At 51.9% G+C, this 21,233-nt stretch overlaps 2 protein-coding genes across 2 annotated transcripts; both read left to right on the top strand.

Moving 5' to 3' along the window:
- The first annotated feature begins 6,556 nt into the window (after window positions 1-6,556).
- On the top strand, window positions 6,557-15,145 carry IP6K3 (inositol hexakisphosphate kinase 3). The gene is made up of 5 exons (XM_061363033.1): window positions 6,557-6,816; window positions 10,961-11,159; window positions 12,074-12,246; window positions 12,832-13,007; window positions 14,224-15,145. Exons 1-5 carry the CDS (start codon window positions 6,624-6,626, stop codon window positions 14,692-14,694), a joined length of 1,212 nt encoding a protein of 403 aa, XP_061219017.1. The 5' UTR covers window positions 6,557-6,623; the 3' UTR covers window positions 14,695-15,145.
- Window positions 15,146-16,784: 1,639 nt separating this feature from the next.
- On the top strand, window positions 16,785-20,632 carry LOC133217478 (ubiquinol-cytochrome c reductase complex assembly factor 2). Its single transcript, XM_061363014.1, has 4 exons — window positions 16,785-16,958; window positions 19,286-19,360; window positions 19,709-19,778; window positions 20,457-20,632. Exons 1-4 carry the CDS (start codon window positions 16,821-16,823, stop codon window positions 20,549-20,551), a joined length of 378 nt encoding a protein of 125 aa, XP_061218998.1. The 5' UTR covers window positions 16,785-16,820; the 3' UTR covers window positions 20,552-20,632.
- Window positions 20,633-21,233: the final 601 nt, after the last annotated feature.

The following is a 21,233-nucleotide window of genomic DNA, read 5'->3' as shown; positions in this document are numbered from 1 at the left end:
GTGCCACCACGAGCCCCAGGTTCCCCCGAGCCTGCTCCTGAAGCAGCATGAGCAGTCCGTGAGCCACCGCTGTGTAACTCACATGGACACGGTTCACTCACCCGTGGTTGGTTTGAGACGCGCTTCCTTAACCTCCTACTGCAGGTGTGGGTGACAAAGGGGGAGACCTCCACCGGTGCAGGGGGAGGTTGGCTCCGTGGCTGCTATGGAAGTCGGTGGGAGCTGGTTACCTCCTCCCTGCTGTGGAGCTGTTGCTAAGGTATGGGAACAAAAGGCAATGCAAGGCTAAATCTCTCCCCTGAACCTGCGTTCCTGTTCAGATGCTTTTACTCAGCGTAGGTTGCTAAGTTACAGCTGAAATATATTCAAGGTTAGGAAACAGTCTTCAGTTCGGTGTAATTACACGTGCCCCAGGATGTTTGCTTTCAGCCAAGCTGCCATGGTGTTGTCTGCGATAGTCTTCCCCCCGTGTCCCTTCTTTGACGAGCTGTCATGAGTTTTGTGCCAAGCTCCTGCCGTTCCATACAAGCAGTGCTCATGGTTTCTGTGGTACCAGCAGTTTTCCCAGAACCCCAGCTCCCTTCAAAGGAAAGGCAGTAGCTGGGTGCTTCATCCTTGCCCTGCTCTCCTTACAGCTCACACCCAGCCACAGCCAAACTTCCCCCTCTTACTTTCATGCAAAGTGTTAAGTCCCTATAAATAAACCCTCCAGCAGCGGGGTTGATAAAGCCATGGCATCCCTTACTGACAGAGGAAATCTGTACCACCAAGGCATCTAAAACAAAATCAGCCCTTTATCTTTCCATTTCCTGCTTCCAGTTAAAGCCTTTCCCGTTGCGTGTTTTGTCTCCTGCTGACACGACAGCTGATGCTGTGCCTTGTTTATGGGGCGCTGTGCCAGTTCTCCTGGAAAGATCAGCGTGAACCGGAGAGGAAACAGCACAATCCCAGCACTGCCAGTGGGTCCTGCCCAAAGGCACCTCCCTCGGGCACAGCCCCATCGCTCCCCAGTGCCCACATTGGGATTTGACTTCATTGAACCTCCAAGAACAGCCTCCAGGTAGGTGCTGGGGAGGTTTCTGTGCATGTTATGAACGGAGCCTCACTGCAGCAGGGCACAAGGTCCGAGTCCTGGCCTCACCTCCCACCTCTGCCCTAACAGAGCAGTTCTGCCTGTAGGAACCATGGGTGTGTTTTGAACTGGCTCTCCTCAGTGAGGAGACCCCAGTGGGCTTTGGGAACCTCATCCCAGGGCAGAGCGTGGGCTCTGTGCTCTTGCATGGCAGGACACTGGAGCTGCTGCTGATGGAGGTGACTGTGGGTCCCTGGGTCACTTCTCAGGGTCCTGCTGCAGGGCCTCATTCAGTGTTAAACTCCCTTAGGGTGGTGAGGAGCTGCTGGCTGGGGCAGGAGCAGGGCTGGGCTCATAGGATGCTCCTGAGCCACTTCCATGTCAAACCATTCGAAGCAGGTCCTTGTGGGGCTCCCTGAGCATCCTCTGGGAGAGCTTTGGGATGGGGGCTGCAGCGTGCAGTGCTAACCAAGGGTAATCATAACTGCATGCCTGTAATTAGCTCCTCATTAGCACAGTTCTAATGTGAGGCAGGGCTGCTCTCCCCTTAGAGTGCTCCAACACAAGATTGCTTCAGGTAGCACTTGCATTGGAAATACACAGCAGGATGGACCTTGGCCAAGGACAAAGGTGTGTGCTGGCAAAGGGGCCTCGGGGGAGTTTCTGACCCTATTGCCTTCTGCTGGGATGGGCTGTGAAGCTGTTGGTGGGAATGCACCACGGAGGCCTTGCACAGTGCCCAGCTCAGCGATTTTTCCTTCAGAAACTGAGCTTATTGAGGAAAAAAAGGCATTTTCCTGAGCTAAAACAACCCAGCATAAAGCAGAGGGGAGTCAGGGCTCAGGAATCTTTGTTTCATCCCTGTCTTTGATCTCCGCCTCTGCTCCTGACCATCAGTTCGATCCCTCTGCTCTCCGTGCGCCTGTTTTCTCCCCTTCAGTTAGCAAGAATTACCACATCCATCAATCCTTATCCCACTAGTGAGGTTCCCCCCCCAACCTCCTGCTGTTTGGCTGTGAAGCCCCAACCCACCACAGCCTGTGGGGCCCGCCATGGGTACTGCTTTGCTAATGTCCTCGAGTTACTGATGGGGACTGGGATGGGGTGATGAGAGCGGAAACCCTGTCATCCTATGGGATGGCTGGACTGTGTGTGCTGTGCAATCTCCTATGTAACACACGGGTCCTGCGTGGTTGGGATGCGTGGGGACATCCAGAGCCCTTGGCATGCACTGGGTCGGATGCAGCAGTGGGTGTTTGGAGGGGGCAAAGGACATGGGCTGTCCCTGGGAGCTCTGTGAAGGCAGCATCCATCTGCTCCTGCTGGCACGGGATCAACACCAGGGGAGGGCTTGTCCGGGCAGGAAAGTGGAAAACAGATGGGAAGGAGCAGCAGTTGTTTTCCTGGAGAGCCGATTGCACAAGAGATCCCCGGAGCGGGACGCCAGCCCCTCGCCTCCATCCCGAACCCTCTCATGTGCTGCTTTGCTTCCCTTTAACACCCGAGGCTGCTTCTCCCCCCTTGAGCCCAGCTGTCAGCGGGACATCGCATGCGCCTGCCAGCCCCGCTGCAGTCAGGTGATGGCCCCAATGTCCTGGCTCTCCCCATGCCCTCATCTCCCAAACCTGAGCAGCAGCGAGGAGCAGGGACAAGTTCACCGCAGAGCCCGGAGCGGCCGCGCACGGCACCCAGGTGAGGTCCTGCACCAGCACCGGCCGCATGCGTGGTGCTGGATGGTGGGGAACCATCAGGAAGGCTCCAGCTTGTGGGAAGGGGCAGGAGCAGGGGGCAGCCGGCACGGGGAGGACACGGAGCAAACCTCTGGAGCAACCCGGGTCTGCAGCGGATGAGCCTGGCTCTCCATTGCACTCCTGGCATTGCCAGAGAGAGGGCTGGGCAGCAGAGGGGTGAATGGGGTTTGGTGTGAAAGGCACAAAATGGGCAGGGGGATAAGGAACCCTGTGCTCTTTCCCATGGGATGTGGTAGCACCACGTCCCCCTGTCCTGCGGTCCAAAGGCACATTCCCATATCCCGCTGCTGCCCCACTCTGTTGCCCAATGCCCGTGCCAGCCCCAGGGATGGGCAGGGGGCTGCCAGCACAAGACACGGCAGCTCCTGTCCCTTCCCATTGATCCTGCTGCTTCCCACAAAGCAGCCAAATAAATCCTTCAGTGCAGCATCTTTGCTTGCTTCTTCATGAGGGATGTGGGGTCCAGACATCCACTTTATGAACATCATCTTCTGTCAGGAAAGGAAACGTATGGTAAAGGAGGTGAGGGTTTCTGCCGGCAAGGATTTATGGCAGGATGCTTGGAGTTGGGTCCCTTGCCAAGAGCGGAGCTTTCTGCTCCCACCATGGTGCTGCCCTGCAACTATTCCTGACCCTGGCTGTGGCCAAGGGAGGAGCAGGCAAGGCAGGATTGAAGGTTCACTGAAGGTTGTAGCGTGTTTGCCTGCCCGTGCCATCAGCCCAAGGCTGCCTTGAGCCCTGTGCCGATGGGCGCTGAGCTGGAACCAGAAGGATTTTCCTTATGGCCAAGGAGTTTGGAGGGATTGAAGGGAAATGAGCAACTGGGCTTTGGCTTTGCAATGGGCACCCGCACCCTGCTCTTGGGCTGGGCTGGTGCTCGGTGCAGGAGGTGGGTGTGATTCCGGATGAGCTCCAGTACCAGGAGCTATGGATGCAGAGAGCTCTTCAGATTAGCAGCTATGTGCTTTTCTTGCCTTTTAATGGGATATGAAGAATAATTAGCTACCAACTTGGGATCCAACTTCACAGCAGGGTCCCTTGGGATGCTCCGGCGAGCCAGGTTCCCAGGGGAAAGGTTCTGACTGTGACATGTGAGACCAAGAACATGGTCCTGTGCTGACAGAGCGCTTGGTTTTCAAGGGATTTCGCTTTTAATATCCCAAAGTATTCCTGCTCAGAGGATCCCAGCTCCTCACACACCATTGTTGGTGATGCAGGTTGGGCTCAGGCCTGTGATGCACTGGAAGGGGATCTGTGCAATCTGACAGTGACCACAGGGATACCTGTTGAGGTATCTCAGGTTGCCTGGATATAGAAGGGAGTTCTCTATGTAGGGATGTATTCTCCTTCCCCAGTACTTTCTGAGTCCTCTTTATCTGCAGCGCCTTGGGTTGCTTTTTGCTTTTATTTCTTTTAGCTGGGGGGAAATAGTCAGGTTTTCCCTGGTTTTATTTGTGAGGATTCAGGTTTATTTGCAATTCTGTGTATTTTTAGTGGCGTAAATATCCTGCGGCACCCGTGATAACCTGAGCCGGCAGCAGGGATTTACTGCAGGGTGTCTCGTTTCGGAGGGGCTTGGGAAGTGTTTGCAGCAACATTTATCTGCTCTGAATGGACAAGAGGCTTTGGAACACGAACTAAACGTAAAGAACCCCTTTCTCTTACTGCAGAGGGTAGATGCTCTGAGTTTTGCTTATGGGGAACCAGTAAAAACCAGCTCAAACGGTGGGCTTTTAACCCCGACTCATCTGTGGGTGATGTCAGCTGAGTTCCAGCCTTGGACTCTTCCTGATGCAGCAAATACTGGATTGAATCCTGTTGCGCTCCAAAGAGGCGTTACAATAAATCCTCTTGCTTTTTGCTTTTTCTCCTTCTTTTTAACCCAAAGCCCAACAAAGCTGCAGCTTTCAAGGGAGAAATCCTCTTTCCAAGTTGCCGCAACTCCTCCAAATGCTAAATGCTTTGATTCACTTCCAGCGAGGCTCTGAAGAGCTGCGTTCTTCCCCGCCTCAAAAGCACTCGTTGAAGGGGCCAGGCTTGCTTCCCGTCCACACTGGTAATTGTGGAGCAGCAATTCCTCTCCAACGTGTTTGGTGATGGAACAATAGAAAACTGGGGGGAGAAGGGGAATAAAAGACCACCTCGGGGAAGGTAAAGGAGCTGCTCTGCGTGGTTTGGAGGTAGGAGGGTTTCTTCCTCCCCTTCTCTGCCTTCATCCCACTCCTGCAGGTGGAAACAAAGCAGGGCCCAGCACCGGGTGCTTGTGTGCTCCGTGTTTTAATCGAGCTTAAAGGGGAAATTGAAGCAGCAGAGCTTTGGTTCTTTGCTGCAGGAGGATGAATCCGCTGCGTGGCAATGGTTAAAGCTGGCTCTGGAGTACAGCCTGAGCTTCCCAGTGCCACAGGGAACTGGGAGCATCCCGGTGGTGCGGAACACCAGGGTTATGCCTGGGGTGAGCAGGGAGATGCCGTCACCCACTGCTGCTCGGTGCCTCCTGGTTGAGGCAGGGTGAATGTGCTGCCCTGGCCCCAGCAAGGCTTGGGGTTGGCAGAGCTGGTGTTGCTCCCCCAGCAACACAGCCCGGAGGCTTTGCTACACAGAAATGGATCTTACAGAGCCGTTATTATCTACTGCACTGGGGTTTTGCTAGCAAAGGTAGGATGCGAAGCTCCCCAACAGGCAGACCAGGCTCTGCACACCCCTTTTTGAGGGCTGCAGGAACAGGGACATCCTCAGAAGGGTGATTTTAGTGGGGTTTTACCAGTCCCTTTCATTTGGGGTCTGGAGTGTCTGCCTCTGATTTTACTGCCTCGATGGTATGAAGCCAGTCTGGCTTCTCCTGCCTGATGTCCACCAGAGCAAGAGCCATCCATGGGCTTCTTGTAAAGCACAAAGGGAAGGAGTTGGTGGTGCTGGGTGCTTGCAAGGGAAACCCGGGTGCTGCTGCTGAGGCAGTCGGCACAGGTTTGGTCCATGCTTTTCTTACCTGAGTGGTTCAGAGCCAGGACTCATTGCTGTCAAAATCAAGCAGGAATTGTGAATGGAGCCATTGCTGGATGCTCCTTTGGGCTATAACCGAGAGCAGGGCTGGAGAGCCCGGGGGAGCCAGCGCTTGGGTGCTGGTTTAACACATCCTCATGTATTAACAGGGTGCAGGAGCCGCTCCTGCTAATGCACGGGTGTTAAATGGCAGGGATTGTCCCAAACTGAGGTTTCTTTAGAAGGTGCAGAAACTGCTGCTAACCCCCCCCAAGCAGTGCTAAGGCGCAAAGGGACTGCCCAGGGCCATGGGCTTTATTAATAAACCTCCTTCACAAGGAATGTTCTAGCCTGGGAAAGACTGAGGCCATCATTAACACTATCTCGTAAGGCAAACTGGGGCTGTTTCACAGCAAGGGGTGTCATTAATACAGCGTATTAATAACCTGACATTACCAGTGCGAGGAATGCCCTGCTCCAGCTGCTTTGACAAGGCCACCTCATTAACTTGATAGCTCCTCTTGTCATTCCCCTCTGTTTCTTTTTCTCCCAGGAGATCTAAATCGGGTCTTTTCCAGACTTCCAGGCTGCGGCTCCCTGCCAGCCTCTGGGCACCTAAAGCCCTCAAAGCCTGGCTGTGCACCCAGTGCAGCACAAACCCAGGCTCAGCTCCATGGACAGAGGCTTCACGGTTGCTTATCCTCTTCCTCACGCTCCCCAATACCCTCTTTTGCAGTGAGAACCGGGAGTGAAGTGATCCAGTGCTGTGTGCTCCTGACCCCCCTTTGGTGCTGGCCCCCCACTGCCTTTCAGCCAGCACCATGGTGGGGCAGAGCCCCCCCTGTGAGAGCAGCAGCGCCGTGCTCCTGGAGCCCTTCGTCCATCAGGTCGGCGGCCACATGAGCATGATGAAGTACGACGAGCACACGATCTGCAAGCCCTTGGTCTCGCAGGAACTGAGCTTCTACGAGTCGCTGCCCTTGGCCATGAGGCAGTTCACCCCCCAGTACAAAGGTAAGGGGAGATGGGGTCAGTCCTGATGCTGGGACAAGGGGGCTGGTGGTACCGGCTGGCTCAGTTTGAGCTGTGGAGCCCCATCACTTGTGGAGGGTTTGCTGAGCAAGGATGCTTCCTGCATGGAAACGTGCACAGGGGCAGGTCTGTGAGACCAGGGGGGTTTCCTGCATCTCTGTGGCTGGATGGGGACTCTCTGATGTCTAATAAGGGTTCTGTGCTGGCTGAGGGAGATCCCCCACCTCTGCCCATCCTCTTGCTGCCATGGTCAGCAATGGGTAACACAGGGGACTCCTGTTACGTCAAATCAGGCTGAAATTGGCCTGTCCTTAGGAGGACAGTTGTGAAAAGGTGGATGCTGAAAGGGTGATCGTGGTCCCCTCTGGAGCCCAGAGCCTGGGCAGTGCAGGAGCAGGACAGAGAGGGTGAGCACAGAACAAGGGGCAGGAATAGGATGAGGATTTTGCATGTCGTGGCATCTGATAAGTTGGTCTGATGGGATGTGAATGGTGGCAGTGGATGGGTGCAGGAAAGTACGTTCCCAGGATCTGACACATTATGTGCTCTGCTTGAAATCAGCATCCCTGGATGAACCAGAGGTACAGACCACTTAGTTCCCAAAAATCAGATCTGGACACTTGGCCATGAGTGAGACCTTCCCAGGACAGGGAAGAGCCTCCCGGGCTTTGTGCCCCCATCACTTCCTGGGGTCCTCTTCAAACACCTCCTCCTTGCCCTGCACCATTTTCCGGCTGTACTGAGCAGCAGCACTTGCAGTGTCCTCCTCCTTGCCTGCCTTGTCCCTCACTTGGTTCTGCTTTTACTGTGCTGCTCATACAGCTCCTGAGCATGGGTTTTTGTGAGCTCAGCTGACACATAAAGACTTCAAATCCATCTCCTGGTCCTTCAGCGCTACAGAGGAGAGCCCCCAGCATCAGCTGCGGTTTTGATGCGCTTCCAGTTCCACCTCTGCCTTTCCCACAAACGCCGGGGCCTTTGCAGATTTATGGGGCAACATTAAAAAGATGCTCAAGAAAACAGCCTTCCTCTAAGCCATTTGCTTTGGCAGGCGCAGGGTTCTGTGCTGCAGAGCTGGGCCCTGCTCTGTCTCACTAATAAAGACGTTGAGCAGTCCCAGCTTACCGGTTCAGGTGGCTTTTAATCCTTTCTTGTCTTCTTTTCCTCTTCTGTTGCAAAGCCCGGTGAGTTCTGTGACAAAGGATAATTAAATAGCAATTCCTTTCCAATTTGCCATTGGGCCCATGCTTTGTTTTACTCTTTTCTGCTTATAACAGTCCTGGCCTGAATGCCACTCATTCAGAGGTGGTAATGGGGGGGATGAGCATCAGGGGGAACAATCCTGAGGTCTTCACGAGCGTGGTTCACACGTGTCCATGTTGCTCACCTCTATTCTTAGGCTGCAGGGCCAGGACCATTATGTAATGCCGACAGTATGTGCGGTGTTGATCAAATGTCACCATTCAAATCTAACACCGGGTCAGCTGCTTAAAGAATGCTTAACCGCTTGCTTAACCGCTTCAGGCGCTTTGGTGACCTTGGGACCAACTTTTCCCCCACCAGACCCTTGCAAAGCGCTGCCTGCCCCGAGCCGAGCTCGCAGGGGGATGCTGGGCTTCTTTCCAAGCCCGTTCTGCTCAGGGTCCTGCTGCACGTGGCAGTGAATAAAGGCACTTGTGTGGTCAAAGAACAAACCAGTGCTGTAGAGCTACACAGCAACGTGCTCCTGAGGATCCCTTGGATGCCATGGGCACGGTGACAGCACCCGCAAATACCCATTGGGTGCCACACTGGGGCTGGACAGGAGCAGGTCTGAGGTTCTGGTGACAGTAAAAGGCCAGCAAAGCCAAGCACTGAACGCACCTTTCCTTCCAGATAAGTGTTGTCTCATTGCAGTGAAAGAGAAGGTCAGTAGCCATGGCTTGGGTTGCACTCACAGGTCACTTGCAGGACACATGCAAATCCCATATGGAAGCCCACCAGGAAACAGGAGTAGGCTGAAACACAGGTATCTGAAGACTGTTTGGCTGGAAGGAGGGAGAGGATCCCATTCCCTTGCCGTTGAACTGTTCACATTTGCCTTTGAAAATCTCCCCATTAACTTTCGTATGAATGTAAGATACTCCAAAACTCTTAGTTTTATGCTATAGATAACGGTTTTAGGGCCAGATTATCAGCACTATGTAAATCAGCACAGCTCCATTGACTTGCAGGTCTGTAACTGGGACAGTTGTGAAGGTTCCAGGCTGCTATCGCGCCGTAGCAGAGGCACAGAGCTAGATTTGGAATCGAGGGCTTCATTTGCCTTGCTTTGATTTAAGTGGCTTTTTTCCCTGCCTCCCTCCCCTGGAAATCCGAAGCAGGCATCCGAGCTGGTAGGAATTGCACTTGCTCTCAGTTATCTGTAATACGGATCTTTTACAAATGGGACTCAGAGGAAGGGCTGGTGGGGAGAAGGTTTGAGCCTTAAGGATGACAGAGCTCTGTCAGTGGACTGATATAGCTAAAATACCTTAGCTAAGGTTTCCAGCCCCCCCGTTCCATTGGCAGAGCAGCCTCTGGATATTCCTGCCCCATTTTAGTGCTAAATTAGCCAATGTAACCAAGCCTGCTGTGGCACATGTTCAGATTGATGCTGATTTTAGGGCAAAAGGGAACAGAAATGGTTGTGGTACCTAAACAGAGGTATGGAGGGCATGAGCATCCCAATATAGCCGGAGCTGCAGGGTTAGGGGGTGCAGGACCAGGCAGGGATGAGCACCCCGAGTCTACCAGTGCAACAGAAAGCAACAGAGGGCAAACCCTTCTGTCTGTGTTTGCTTACTGTAATCTCGCTTTGAATGGGGAGAAAGGACTTTGCATATTTATTTGCTTCAGCAACTTAGCTGGGGAGAACTGAGCTCCTGTGTTTGCTCAGCTGCTGAAACGCATCTCCCCGCAGTGCCTGGCAGACCAAGCGAGGATGCCCTGGGGACAGTTGGCTAAAACCCAGCTCCATGCATTGCTAACAGGGTTCTTTCCAGTGATGAGCTTTGCTGGTCCGACCGCCCTGCCTGTCCTCTTTTGGATCTACCTTCCTGCAGCGAGACTTGAAAGCAGCAGGGTACGACTCATGCGCTGGCATCCCCCCGAGCCCTAAAGGGCTGCTCTAAAAGCACCTCTGCTGCCTTGAGAGGCTCAGACAGCCCTGGCAGAGCAGCAGCAGGAGCGGGGCTGCAGTTATCAGCCTTTCCCAGAAAGGTCAGAGCACTTAGTGCGAGCCACGGCCATTCCTGCTCTGTCATCCGAGATGTGGAGCTGTCCCCATGGACATGGCTGTCCCCATGGCTGGGCTAAATATGCAGGATGGCATTTGAGCCCTGCGATGCCTGATGGAGTCAGGGAAAATTACACTGCTAAAACACACCGCGGTGTTTTAAGCACTCAGGATGTAAAGTAGTAATCCCCAATCGCGTCACGCTCCCCTCATGCATGAAGGCACACCAGGCATGTAAGGGTCTGGTCCCCATCGCTGGCTGTTGGGGTGCTGGTCCTTGGTGCTTGGGCAAGGACATGACCATGACAATGTATGGGCATCAATCACATATGCAGGCAGTGCTGCCAGCCCATGCACATGCCTCTGCCTTTGCTCCTGGGGGCTCTCCAATTAAAGGAAGCAGTTGGCATGGTGTTTGTCTTTGGAAAATTCCTTCTCCCCTACCCTCCCTTTGCTACCTGCCAATGAGAAGCATTTCCAACCTTGCCCTGTGAGACTTAAATCCCTTGTCATAAATAAGCCAGGAGCTCCCAGTCCAGCGGGGGGGTGTGGGGTGTGTGTGTCTTTGCTGGGCCACTTGTGACATAGCAGAGCCTGGAGGGATGGAGGACAAAAGAACATGATGTTCAGAGGAGACAGGTTTCAAGCCAAGCCTTGAGAGCAGGGAACATTAGAAAAGCCTGTGGCTGTTTTCCAGGGTCTTGGATTAATGGTGTTTATTGGGCCTCAAATCAGAGTGGGATCGGTGTGAGAGGCCACTAAAGAACACACCAGCCCTCTTGGGAAGGCTGGACCCCTGGCGCTGGTGCAGGTGATGGAGGAGCCCCTATGGTAACCCCGTTCCCATTTGTTTTCCTCCTTTTTGTCCAGGCATCGTCTCCGTGCACCTCAAGAAGGACAGCCTGGGGAACGTGACGCTCATCGCCAGCCCCAGCCTGGACAATGCCACCGGTGACCCTGCCGTGACGCTATGGCACAAATGCAAGTGGGCTGCCAGCACCGGCACGGGCGGCGAGCGCGCCTTCGGCACCTGGAGCCACACGCAGGTCACCAAGACCTTCAAAGACAGGTGAGGCTCTGCCATGGGTGGGATGCTCCCTGCAGGCCCCCTCTGGGCCTTGCCTGGGGTGGTTTTGGTGGCACAAGGGCTGCTTTAAGGCAAAGGGAGCAAAAGCAGTGCCCAGCCTGGTGGCTTCGTGGTTCCTCTCTCCCCTGCTTGTGGACAGAGCGGGGCAGATGTGGCTATCACTGGGATGCTGTTGCTCAAAGATGTGCCTCGAACTCTGCTTTAAACCTGTTTCCTTGGAGCACAGCGTGCTCCAGAAGGAAGAGAGGCCCCAGGTGAAAAACCACCAAGCATGCAGCACATCATGTAACACCCTTGTGCTGGTAACAGCCACATAGCGACTGCACAGTTAAGGGGGGCATCATGGTGCCTGCATGCATGTCGTTGGCACAGGCTTTCTGCAAGGCATCTTTCACCCCAAAGAGAAAAGACCTGTGTCAGCTGTGTCTGAAGGGTGCAGAATTGCTACCATGAAACCCCTGTCCTCAGTGTGATGGGTTTTGGATGATGAAACCAAGGAATGACCCTCCAGGGAGAACAGATCCCATTGTTCCCTCCCCACCCTCCTTAAAGCCAGCCCCTTTAAACTGGGAATCATTCCTAGTGTGGGACACCTTGCCCGTGTAGTGCCCATTCACCCAGATCAACAGAGCTATGCACGGTGCTGCTCACAGGAGCCAAGCACACTGAGACTATAATGAAAGAAAATACTGGCACCCAGCAATAACTGCATCTCTGAGAATCACTTTTACAGAGTAACAAAGGCTCTCTGCAGGTTGGACATGATCAATGCATTTCCTTTGAGAGTCCCCGAAAATTCACCTTATCGAGTTGGATGCTCTATAAAAGAGGAAGAGAGGAAATATTCCCCTCTGGAGCTTACGAACCCAATGTGTTCTTTTGTGTGTGTTGTCTAGCTGCCCAGGGAAGAGGCTGTTGAGGACAGACCTTCAGTACTGCACAGATTCGCTTCTGGAAGATGCAAATGGAAACCAGCCAGAAAGAAAGAGCTACAACCCCTGGGGACTGCACTGTCACCGGCAGCACCTGAACCGCATGTCCTCCAAGCACAACGAGAACAAACTGCATCGTATCCTTTCTCCCCTCTCCCCTCCAGCGTGGTCTTGGCAAGAAGATGTTTTACCAGGGCTCTGCATCCCTCCTCGGCCCAGTCTCTGGGAGGATACAGAAGAGAGGTGCTGGAAGTTGTGATAAGAATAAAACCCCCACTTGCCATGAAGGGTATTCAGCATAAGTGAAGGATCCCCTTGGCGTACATTGAAAACCACAACTATGTAAGAATTAGCAGCTGCCTCACCTTTTATTTTCCTATTACACTTCATTACCCAGCAGTCATGTGAGTAATAGAGTTTAACAGCTCCCCCCACACCCACAGGGGGAGCGCAGCACTGAGGTGAGGTGTCAGCTCCACAGCCCAGGGCTATGGTGTCACTAGAGAATGGAGCTGTTGGGGCTTTAATTGGTAGGACTGTACTACAGTAAATTAACTACAATTGGCAGCAAGGGGCCTATAGCAAAGACATGTTGGTAAAATGGGCTCAGAAAGTCTCATTACAGTTGTGAGCTATTATGGAGAGCGTCAGCAGTTGCTCTGATTTAAAACCTCTTTCAATTAGAATTTGAAAGTATTTGGTTTCCCTTAACTCATGCTCAGAGTTCCTGTTGCTTGAAAACGTGGTATCAAAATACAACTATCCCTGCATCCTGGACTTAAAGATGGGAACGCGGCAGCATGGCGATGATGCCTCAGAGGAGAAGAAAGCCCGGCACATCAAGAAGTGTGAACAAAGCACCTCTGCATCTCTGGGTGTTCGCATCTGTGGGATGCAGGTAAGGCCTTTTTGGTGTTTGCTTGGCACACGGCTTGAAAGCAAGCTGGGAAACTAAAGGGACTCTTTGTTGGTGTAAAGTGAAGCAGTTTAATTCTTGCCCTACACCAAATACAGGCTGTGAGAATTGACCACTCATTGTGTGTCCTGTCCTCAAACGGGAGGGGATGCTTAGGGAAGAGAACAGGACATGGTACACGCAGGGTAACCCTTTCCCCATTCCCCTTTGACTACTGGAGACTTCATAAGCAGCAGATGGATAAGCACCACCCCGCACCACTGCCACCAGTAGGAGCAGCTGGAACCAGTTTACCCCAGCTGAGAATCTGCCTGTACATGAACAGATTCCCCTCTCATGCTTCTCTCTTGGCTGCGGCACAAAGAACAAAAACAAAAGAGCATTCCATTGCCCCGCTCCTGCCTTGGCAGAGCTGCCTCCTGCTGCTGCAAGAGCCAAGGGTTGTTTTGTGCTAAATCCTACAGCCCCTGGCGCTCAGAATCCCCACCCTGCCTCTAGAAACCCAAACCACGCGTTCGCTTCACCCGTGCTTCTCAAGCACTGTTCTGCTGTGCCTGAAGGGTAATTATGAGCCTGGTGATTACAGAGCACACACATAGCAGGGAAAACACTGGGTGGCAAAACCCATGTCCCCTCCTGGTCTGTGACACGCTTCTGTTGAGCAGATTACCCTTCAAATTACATGTGGCGTGTGAACTCATTGGGTATTCACTGCCTCGCTTCTTACTCAGTGTTACCAGAGCCTCACATACAAATCTCTGCCTACATCTTGTCTCTCTGTGTTTAAGAAAGCAAGATTATTGCTACCCAGGCGTTGCATACTGGGGAAGGTACAAAGCTGAGGTATCCCCATACTGCTGCAAACTCCTACCAGAGCCAGGGGGAAATGCTATAAATCACTAGTGGCACGGCTCTGATTTAGTGCTATTGGGGTTTCACAAAGGGGTAATTTATAGCAGTGCAACAAGAATCTGCACTAGTGGTTTAAATGGAATAGTTTAAATCTCCAGGAAAGACAGGAGGTGGGATGCAGTGAGGAGCCTGCTGGTACATTGCCAGCATCGCTACATAGTGCCAGGCTGCAGAGCAGCTACATCCTGTTCTTCTGCTTGGGGCTGAGCTTTTTAGACATAGACAAAGTCTAGAGCTTTGGGAAAACTTAACAACTCAATTCGGGCTTTTGCTCTCCTTCCTCAAGGTTTACCAAGCGGACACTGGCCATTTTCTCTGCAAAGACAAGTATTATGGGAGGAAACTCTCACCGGAGGGATTCAGGCAAACCCTGCGCCAGTTCCTGTGCAACGGCAACCACCTCCGCATGGATCTCCTGGAGCCCATCATCCTGCGGCTCAAAGCTCTGCTCTCCGTCATCAGGAAGCAAAGCTCTTACAGGTTCTACTCCAGCTCACTTCTCATCATTTACGATGGACAGGAGCCCAAGGAGAACACAGCACCCTTGGATAACCACCTTCACTTCCAAAGAACAAACTGCACCGCCTCACACGGCACTCATCACTCCAGAGTTGACGTGCGGATGATAGACTTTGCCCACACCACATTTAAAGGCTCCAAGTGCAATCACACCACTTACGATGGGCCAGACCACGGCTATATTTTTGGCTTGGAGAATCTCATCAAGATCCTTCAGAACATCTCAGAAGGAAAATGAGAAATTGCCATGTGAAATAGCCTGGATTGCCAAGTGACCCATAGCCCTGAGAAGTTCCGCGCTGGGTCAGTTGTATGGGACCCTCTGCTGCTGGACCTCATGTGCACGTTTGGAATGAGGGCACGGGCAGCTTGCTAGGAAAGTGCAAAAAGCTCTTAGGTGCCATGAATGAACTGAAGCGTAAAAAAGCAAAGAGCTGAAAGAATGTTCTGCCTGCAATCAATCACAAGATTTATTTTCCCTTCTTGTTTTACTGCTGTCCTTGATTTATTTGTGAGCCAAAAGCAAGCATTACTTGAAAGAGTCTTAATGATAAAATAGGACCTGCTCACCTCTACACTCAAGAAGCCAAACGGGGTGAGGACATACTGTGGGCTTGAGTGAGACTATTAGAATGAGCTGGGGGGTGTGAGCAGGCTGCAGCATCACCTCCAGCTCCTGCTCAACACACAAGGGAGACAAAACCAGCCCCCAACACACAGTGCATGTACCCAGTGAATGCTGGGGCTGAAACACAGACCTATGAGATGCTGCAGAGGTTCTGAGCTGGGGACCTCGACCAAGAACTGGACCTCGCAAAGGTTTAATATCCCTGTGGGATTCTATCAGAGCACATTGCAGGAACCTTCTAAGCAAGGGGCTGGAATGCAATGATTCTGTCACAAAGAACATTCACATCGAGGTATTTCTGCTTAAAACAAGTGTGAGATTGAGTCAGGGACTAGCCATTAAAGGTCACCTAGAAATTCTTTGATACAAGTATTGTGTGTGTTTGAAGGAGACAATAGCAAGACTGAAAATCATGTTTACAGCTTTTGTGGACAGATTTTATTATTACGGAACAAACAGAATTCCTTCCTGCGTGGTGTGGGAGACCTGCAAGAGAAATCCTTCCACAAGGAACAGCGCTACAGAAGCCCCTTACTGGGGAGTGGGGATATAAGTAAAACATGAATAAAATCATCAAAGTAACTCCCATTTGTTGTCCATCTCTTTCACTTCTACAGCATCCTTGCGTTACGTGACCTTTGTTTTAGGGCTGCGTGTTTTGACCATAGGTCTTAAGGGGACACTTTCACTTGTATTTTACTGCATACAGCCAAATTGCTACACTTTATAGCTGGAAAATCTACATCATTTGGCCCTGTTGTGCCTTTTATTCGGCCTCAGGTCCATCTGGGAAGACCTTGTTATTTACTGCACGCTGTTCACACTGCTGCCTGTTTCTCACTCATAGAGACGACTATAATAAAACCCCACATTTGGGCTCTGCTTCAGCAGCGAAAGGGTTGAGTTGTCGATGTCCTGGCTCACAGGCATGCACATGGGCTGTGACCAGTGCTAACTGTAACCGGTCACAGCTTTGCTGGTGGGGTTTAGCCAGACCCACCTCAGCATCCGCATGCTCTGAGCCTCTCGTGGGATGCACGCACCGGGACATCAACTCTGGGAGTGGGGAAGGATGAATCAGGGTGCAAGCATGACACCAGCAGCCAGACCTGGTGTCAGTGGGGCAAACCCCCTGCCTTGGCTCCTGGAAAGGAAACAGCAATCGAGGAAGGACAAAGGGTAACGAGGTGAACAGGGGAGATTTAGGTTGGATATAAGGAAGCTGTTTCCTGTGAGGGTGCTGAGGCGCTGGCACAGGGTGCCCAGAGAAGCTGTGGCTGCCCCATCCCTGGCAGTGCTCAAGGCCAGGTTGGACACAGGGGCTTGGAGCAAGCTGCTCCAGTGGAAGGGGTCCCTGCATGGAGCTGGATGAGCTTTAAGCTCCCTTCAACCCAAACCAGTCCGGGATCCTATGATCCCATCTGTTGCTTCAGCAGCGATAGGAGGCCTCCCGCTCCCTTTTCCCCCTTACACACCAGCACATCAGCAAGCGCCGTCCCGGGCTGGATCCCTGTGGCAAGGGACAGCCCGAATCCAGGCTGCGATCGCTGCCTCCGGACACACGGAGCTGCGGGCCCCCGGAGCGCTGGCGGCAGCAGCGCAATGGGCACCCCCGAGCCCGTGCTTTGCAGTGGGACCCGTCCCGTCCCGTCCCATCCGCGCCCGTTCCCCGCCGCGCTGCGCCTGCGCGCCCCCGCCGGGCCCGTCTCGGCCGCCGTAGGGCCACGTGAGGCGCGATGGCCGCCAGCCGGTACCGGCGGTTCCTGAAGCTGTGCGAGGAGTGGCCGGTGGAGGACACGAAGCGGCAGCGGGACCTGGGCGCGTTCCTGCGGCAGCGCGTGGCGCAGGCCTTCCGCGAGGGCGAGAACACGCAGGTGACAGCGGCGGTGACAGCGGCAGCGGCGGCGGCCTCCTCGGGGGTAGCGGGGGCGAGGCGGGGCCTGGGCCGCGCAGGCGCCTCTGACGTTTAGCGGCTTCTGTGAGGCGCAAAGCGGAGGTCGGGTTGAAGGGAGGTTAAAGCTCCTCCAGCTCCAACCCCTGCCTCGGGCAGGGACCCCTTCCACTGGAGCAGCTTGCTCCAAGCCCCTGTGTCCAACCTGGCCTTGAGCACTGCCGGGGATGGGGCAGCCACAGCTTCTCTGGGCACCCTGTGCCAGCGCCTCAGCACCCTCACAGGGAAGAGCTTCTGCCTAAGAGCTCAGCTCAGTCTCCCCTCGGGCAGGTTCAAGCCATTCCCCTTGGCCTGTCCCTACAGGCCCTTGTCCCAAGCCCCTCTCCAGCTTTCCTGCAGCCCCTTTAGGCACTGGAGCTGCTCTAAGGTCTCCCCTTCAGGAGCCTTCTCTTCTCCAGGCTGCCCCAGCCCAGCTCTCTCAGCCTGGCTCCAGAGCAGAGCTGCTCCAGCCCTCGCAGCATCTCCATGGCCTCCTCTGGCCTTGCTCCAACACTTAAGAGAAGCTGTGATTCATACCCGGTTCTTCCCCCCCCGTGCACTGTGTGCTTTGGGGAACCCCTCTCCTGTGCTTGTGGCACTGGGGAAGAAAGCACCGTGCTTTTGTCTGTGCTGGAATTGAGTTGTGTGTTCTGCTCACCGTGATGCTAGTGCGGTGCGGTGTGAGTACATAGTGAACTGCGGCGCTGCCTGGCATTGTTAGGATGCAGGAGTTGTAAAATTGGATCCCAGCTACAGTGTAATTGTATTGGAGTTTAGGCTTTGGTGCTGAAATAAATCAGACAAGTCAATGCTTGACTTGGGCTGCAGCCCTTTAGAGGCATGCAGGTGTTGCTGTGCAGTGTAAAAGTGCCTTTTCTCAGCATAAAGACATTCCAGATACGTGTTTTCTACTTCAGGGACCATTATAGGTACCTAATTCTCTATTGGTCACCAGAATAGTCTGCAGCAGACATTTCGGAGAGTGCTTATTGCTTTCCTATGTGCTCAGGACAGCTGAATGTGCTGCACCAATTGGCTAAAAGGTTCCAAAGCTGCCACTCGTCTTGAAAATCTAAATTGATGCCTGCAGCACTGATGTCTATTTGTATGTATAAAGTCTTAATATAGCTAAGGAAATGTACTGGCAGACAGCAGGAGGAATGTCTGAGAGAAGAACTGAAACCATAAAGGATACTTAATCAGGGTAATGTCTGCTTTATTCATGTGGAATAAGATTTGCTGTTTGTACAGGGTGGGGGAATGCTGTTTCTGCTGCTCATTTAATAGCTGTTGCTGCTGTCATTACTAAAACATTAGCAGGGTCATTTGAGATGTAAGTGCAAGATAGGTTAAGCTGAAGATGATCTTTGTTGTGATGGTGCTTACTCTTGCCTGTCTGCCCATGTATCCTCTCCCTCCTGAATAAGGAGAGCCTTGCCTTAGTCCTATAGCTTGTGTGGAGGAGGCCCTGCACTGAACCTGACTCAGTGTCTCAAGGACAGACGAGCCTTGTCATTGTATCCTGACGTGCTTCTGTTGATGCTATTCCTGTGCATGTATCCGTTTGAATCATTTATGTTTGATGTCACTGGGCAGCAATGCAGTGTTCTAGTCAAGTTGGCCCCCACTGTAAAGCAGAAAACCAAGCTGACGTGCCAGCCATGCTGCTAACTCGATGGCTCTGCAAGGCAGAGGCACCTGGCAGAGGGACCTAGAAGAGGTTTAGTTATTAGCAAGATCTTTCCAACCTACTAAACCGAAATAGAAATCCATTTACCCTTCACAAGCTGTGCAGTGTCTTTCATGCTGCTTTTCACTAATCAGTTATAAGTAGTTTTTGCCTGTGCCGGGATTTTCTACCTTCATCCTGGTATGTGATTCTAGTTGATGCTTTAGAATCAAGCAGGAGGCAAAACTGGCCTTTGAGCAAGAAGTCTTGCAGATTTCACACCACTATAGATGTGAGAAAGCTGCCCAGCAGTATTCTCATTAACTGTATTCAGGGTTGATCTGTCAAACCTTTTTGAGCAGAGTTTAAGGTTCATTCTGGAAATCACACGCCTCTTTGTTCACCGACCTGGTGAGAAGTAGAGGAGAAAGAAAACGATCTGCATTCTGGAGCAGCACAGTAGGGGTTGCCAGCATCCTACATTGCACTGGGAAGTCACCAAAGGCACTCCTTGACTGTCCTTCTCACACGTCCTGAAACGAGGTGGGTTTTGCTATGGAGGTTTAAAGTAACACTCATGTAATACTTTCGTGCCTTTCCAGATTGCTGACCCTGAGAACTGCGACCAAATGTATGAGAGCTTAGTCAGAATCCACACCAACTACTACAAAAATAAGGTGAGCTTTGGCATTCGCCATCATTCCTCTCTTAGGGGATGTATCACCACGCCCCTCTGGTGTTGGCTGCCTCATCCCAGCAGGATTTCTGGGAATGTCAGACAAATGAGCAGTTGGGTGGATGCAGCATGACCTGATGCCTTTGGTCCCTCCAGGGAGGCTGCAGACATCTTGGCCTCTGTGGCATGTATGGACAGTTCTTGGTATGGATGAACAGAATTCCTAGACCTCGACTGACACTGAGCTCAGATTGTAGCCTATGGTGACTTTTTTTAGCTCTTTTAATGCACTACAAGTAACATCCTTTTCTTTCTCTCTCCTTCTCTTACCTACTTGCTCCTTGTGCAGTATCCACGCCTGAGAGACACAAACTTCACAGGAGTGACAGTAGAAGATTGCAAAATGATACTATCAACAGGTACTGACACTGTGCTTGATCTGAGAATAAGTCAGTGCAGGAGATAAAGTGCATTCTAGTCTTTGTAGTGTTCACTCCTACTGAACACCTGTGACTAAAGGGCAGAATGGGACTGCGTGCAAGTATATGAGGATGTTTAATGAGGAGTAAGTTCGGGAGTAATTGAGGAGGTCTTAGTAACCTGTCAGGGTGAAAAGTCAGTTGTAGTTTGCAAGGGCTCTTTGACATCAGATTGCAGGAACTGTGTGAAAGGTAGGCACGTTCAATGTGTCATTCCAAACTGTAGCTTGGCTTCTGTTTCACCATGTTCAAGTTCCCTTCAGTGGTTTTTTGTATTAGACTTTGAAAGAAAACAGAGTACCATGAGGCAGAAATACTCTCAGACAGATCATTTATTAAGTGCAGTGCAGGAAGCTAGTGCAGCTTTGTTCTGCTCCAGTTCCTAACTTTGCAGTGTGTAGAAACTGAATATTAGTTGTTAGTGATAAGAGACTCCCTGCACAATGGATTGGAAGAGAAAACAACCTTGCTTCGGGCCCTGAAATAGAAATTCATTAAGATGAAAGTCAAGGAAAGGAAAATATATGTACAGCAGAGCTGTTACAAGAGGGCTTTTCATTCCTTTGCTTTTCTGCTTTTCTTCCTCTTTCCCCAGCTCTCTCTTTTCTCCTTTTGCAGACGTTCTGCAACAGATGGAAGACATGAAAAAAGGGACGTGGAAAAAACTGCGAGAAAAGTTTTATGCCAAGAAACCTGAGGAGGACTCCAAGTGATAGGCCAGCTCCAATTCTCCACTGTATATATTCCTGAACACTGTACGTTGCCATGATGAATAAAACCATTTATTCCTCTTAGCAACAGCATTTTTATTCAGCCCTACACCCTTCATATCTAGTGCCCCCTCTTTACTGAAAATCTAGGCCATGCTTAACACATTGTGCTGAAACCTTATTGGAGCAGTGTAGTTCAGAGGAAAGATCTTAGTGGTGTTAGAGGTGATCCTTTGTATTACGAGAAATGGAACAACCAGGAGATGCACAGAGGCAGTAGGTGCAACCATGTTAGCTTTAAATGTGCTTGTGAAGATAACGGTAGTGATATGAATAGGTAGCTATGCTTGTGTTTCTGTGTGTTAGCTCTGGTAATAGTGAAATTGAGGGAGGGCTACTTTAACCATCACATTTGTTTTCCTTTTGAGAAGACACAGGAGGCCCAAGGGTGATAGTTTACCATGGTGACAGTGGAGTGGTGCAAGAGTTTAACTGAGATTTCAATCAGATGCTTCTGGGGTGTGTTGCAAGTCAAGGTAGCTGTGTGCAGCTTTCTGTCAGCATGACAAGAAGGTTCTGTGGGTTACTGCGTATCTGAGGGTTCAAGATAGGTTTTAATGACATGTTGGTATATAGGGCCATAAACAAATTTCAGCTGTGATTAATTAGTCCATTGCTGTGGCCT

This window comes from Neopsephotus bourkii, unplaced genomic scaffold, assembly GCF_033783945.1.
Source record: "Neopsephotus bourkii isolate Nb327-2 ecotype Australia unplaced genomic scaffold, CSIRO-AGI_Nbou_v1 NB_1139, whole genome shotgun sequence".
Taxonomy (NCBI): Eukaryota; Metazoa; Chordata; class Aves; order Psittaciformes; family Psittacidae; genus Neopsephotus; species Neopsephotus bourkii.
This window is presented reverse-complemented; position numbering and strand designations above follow the sequence as displayed.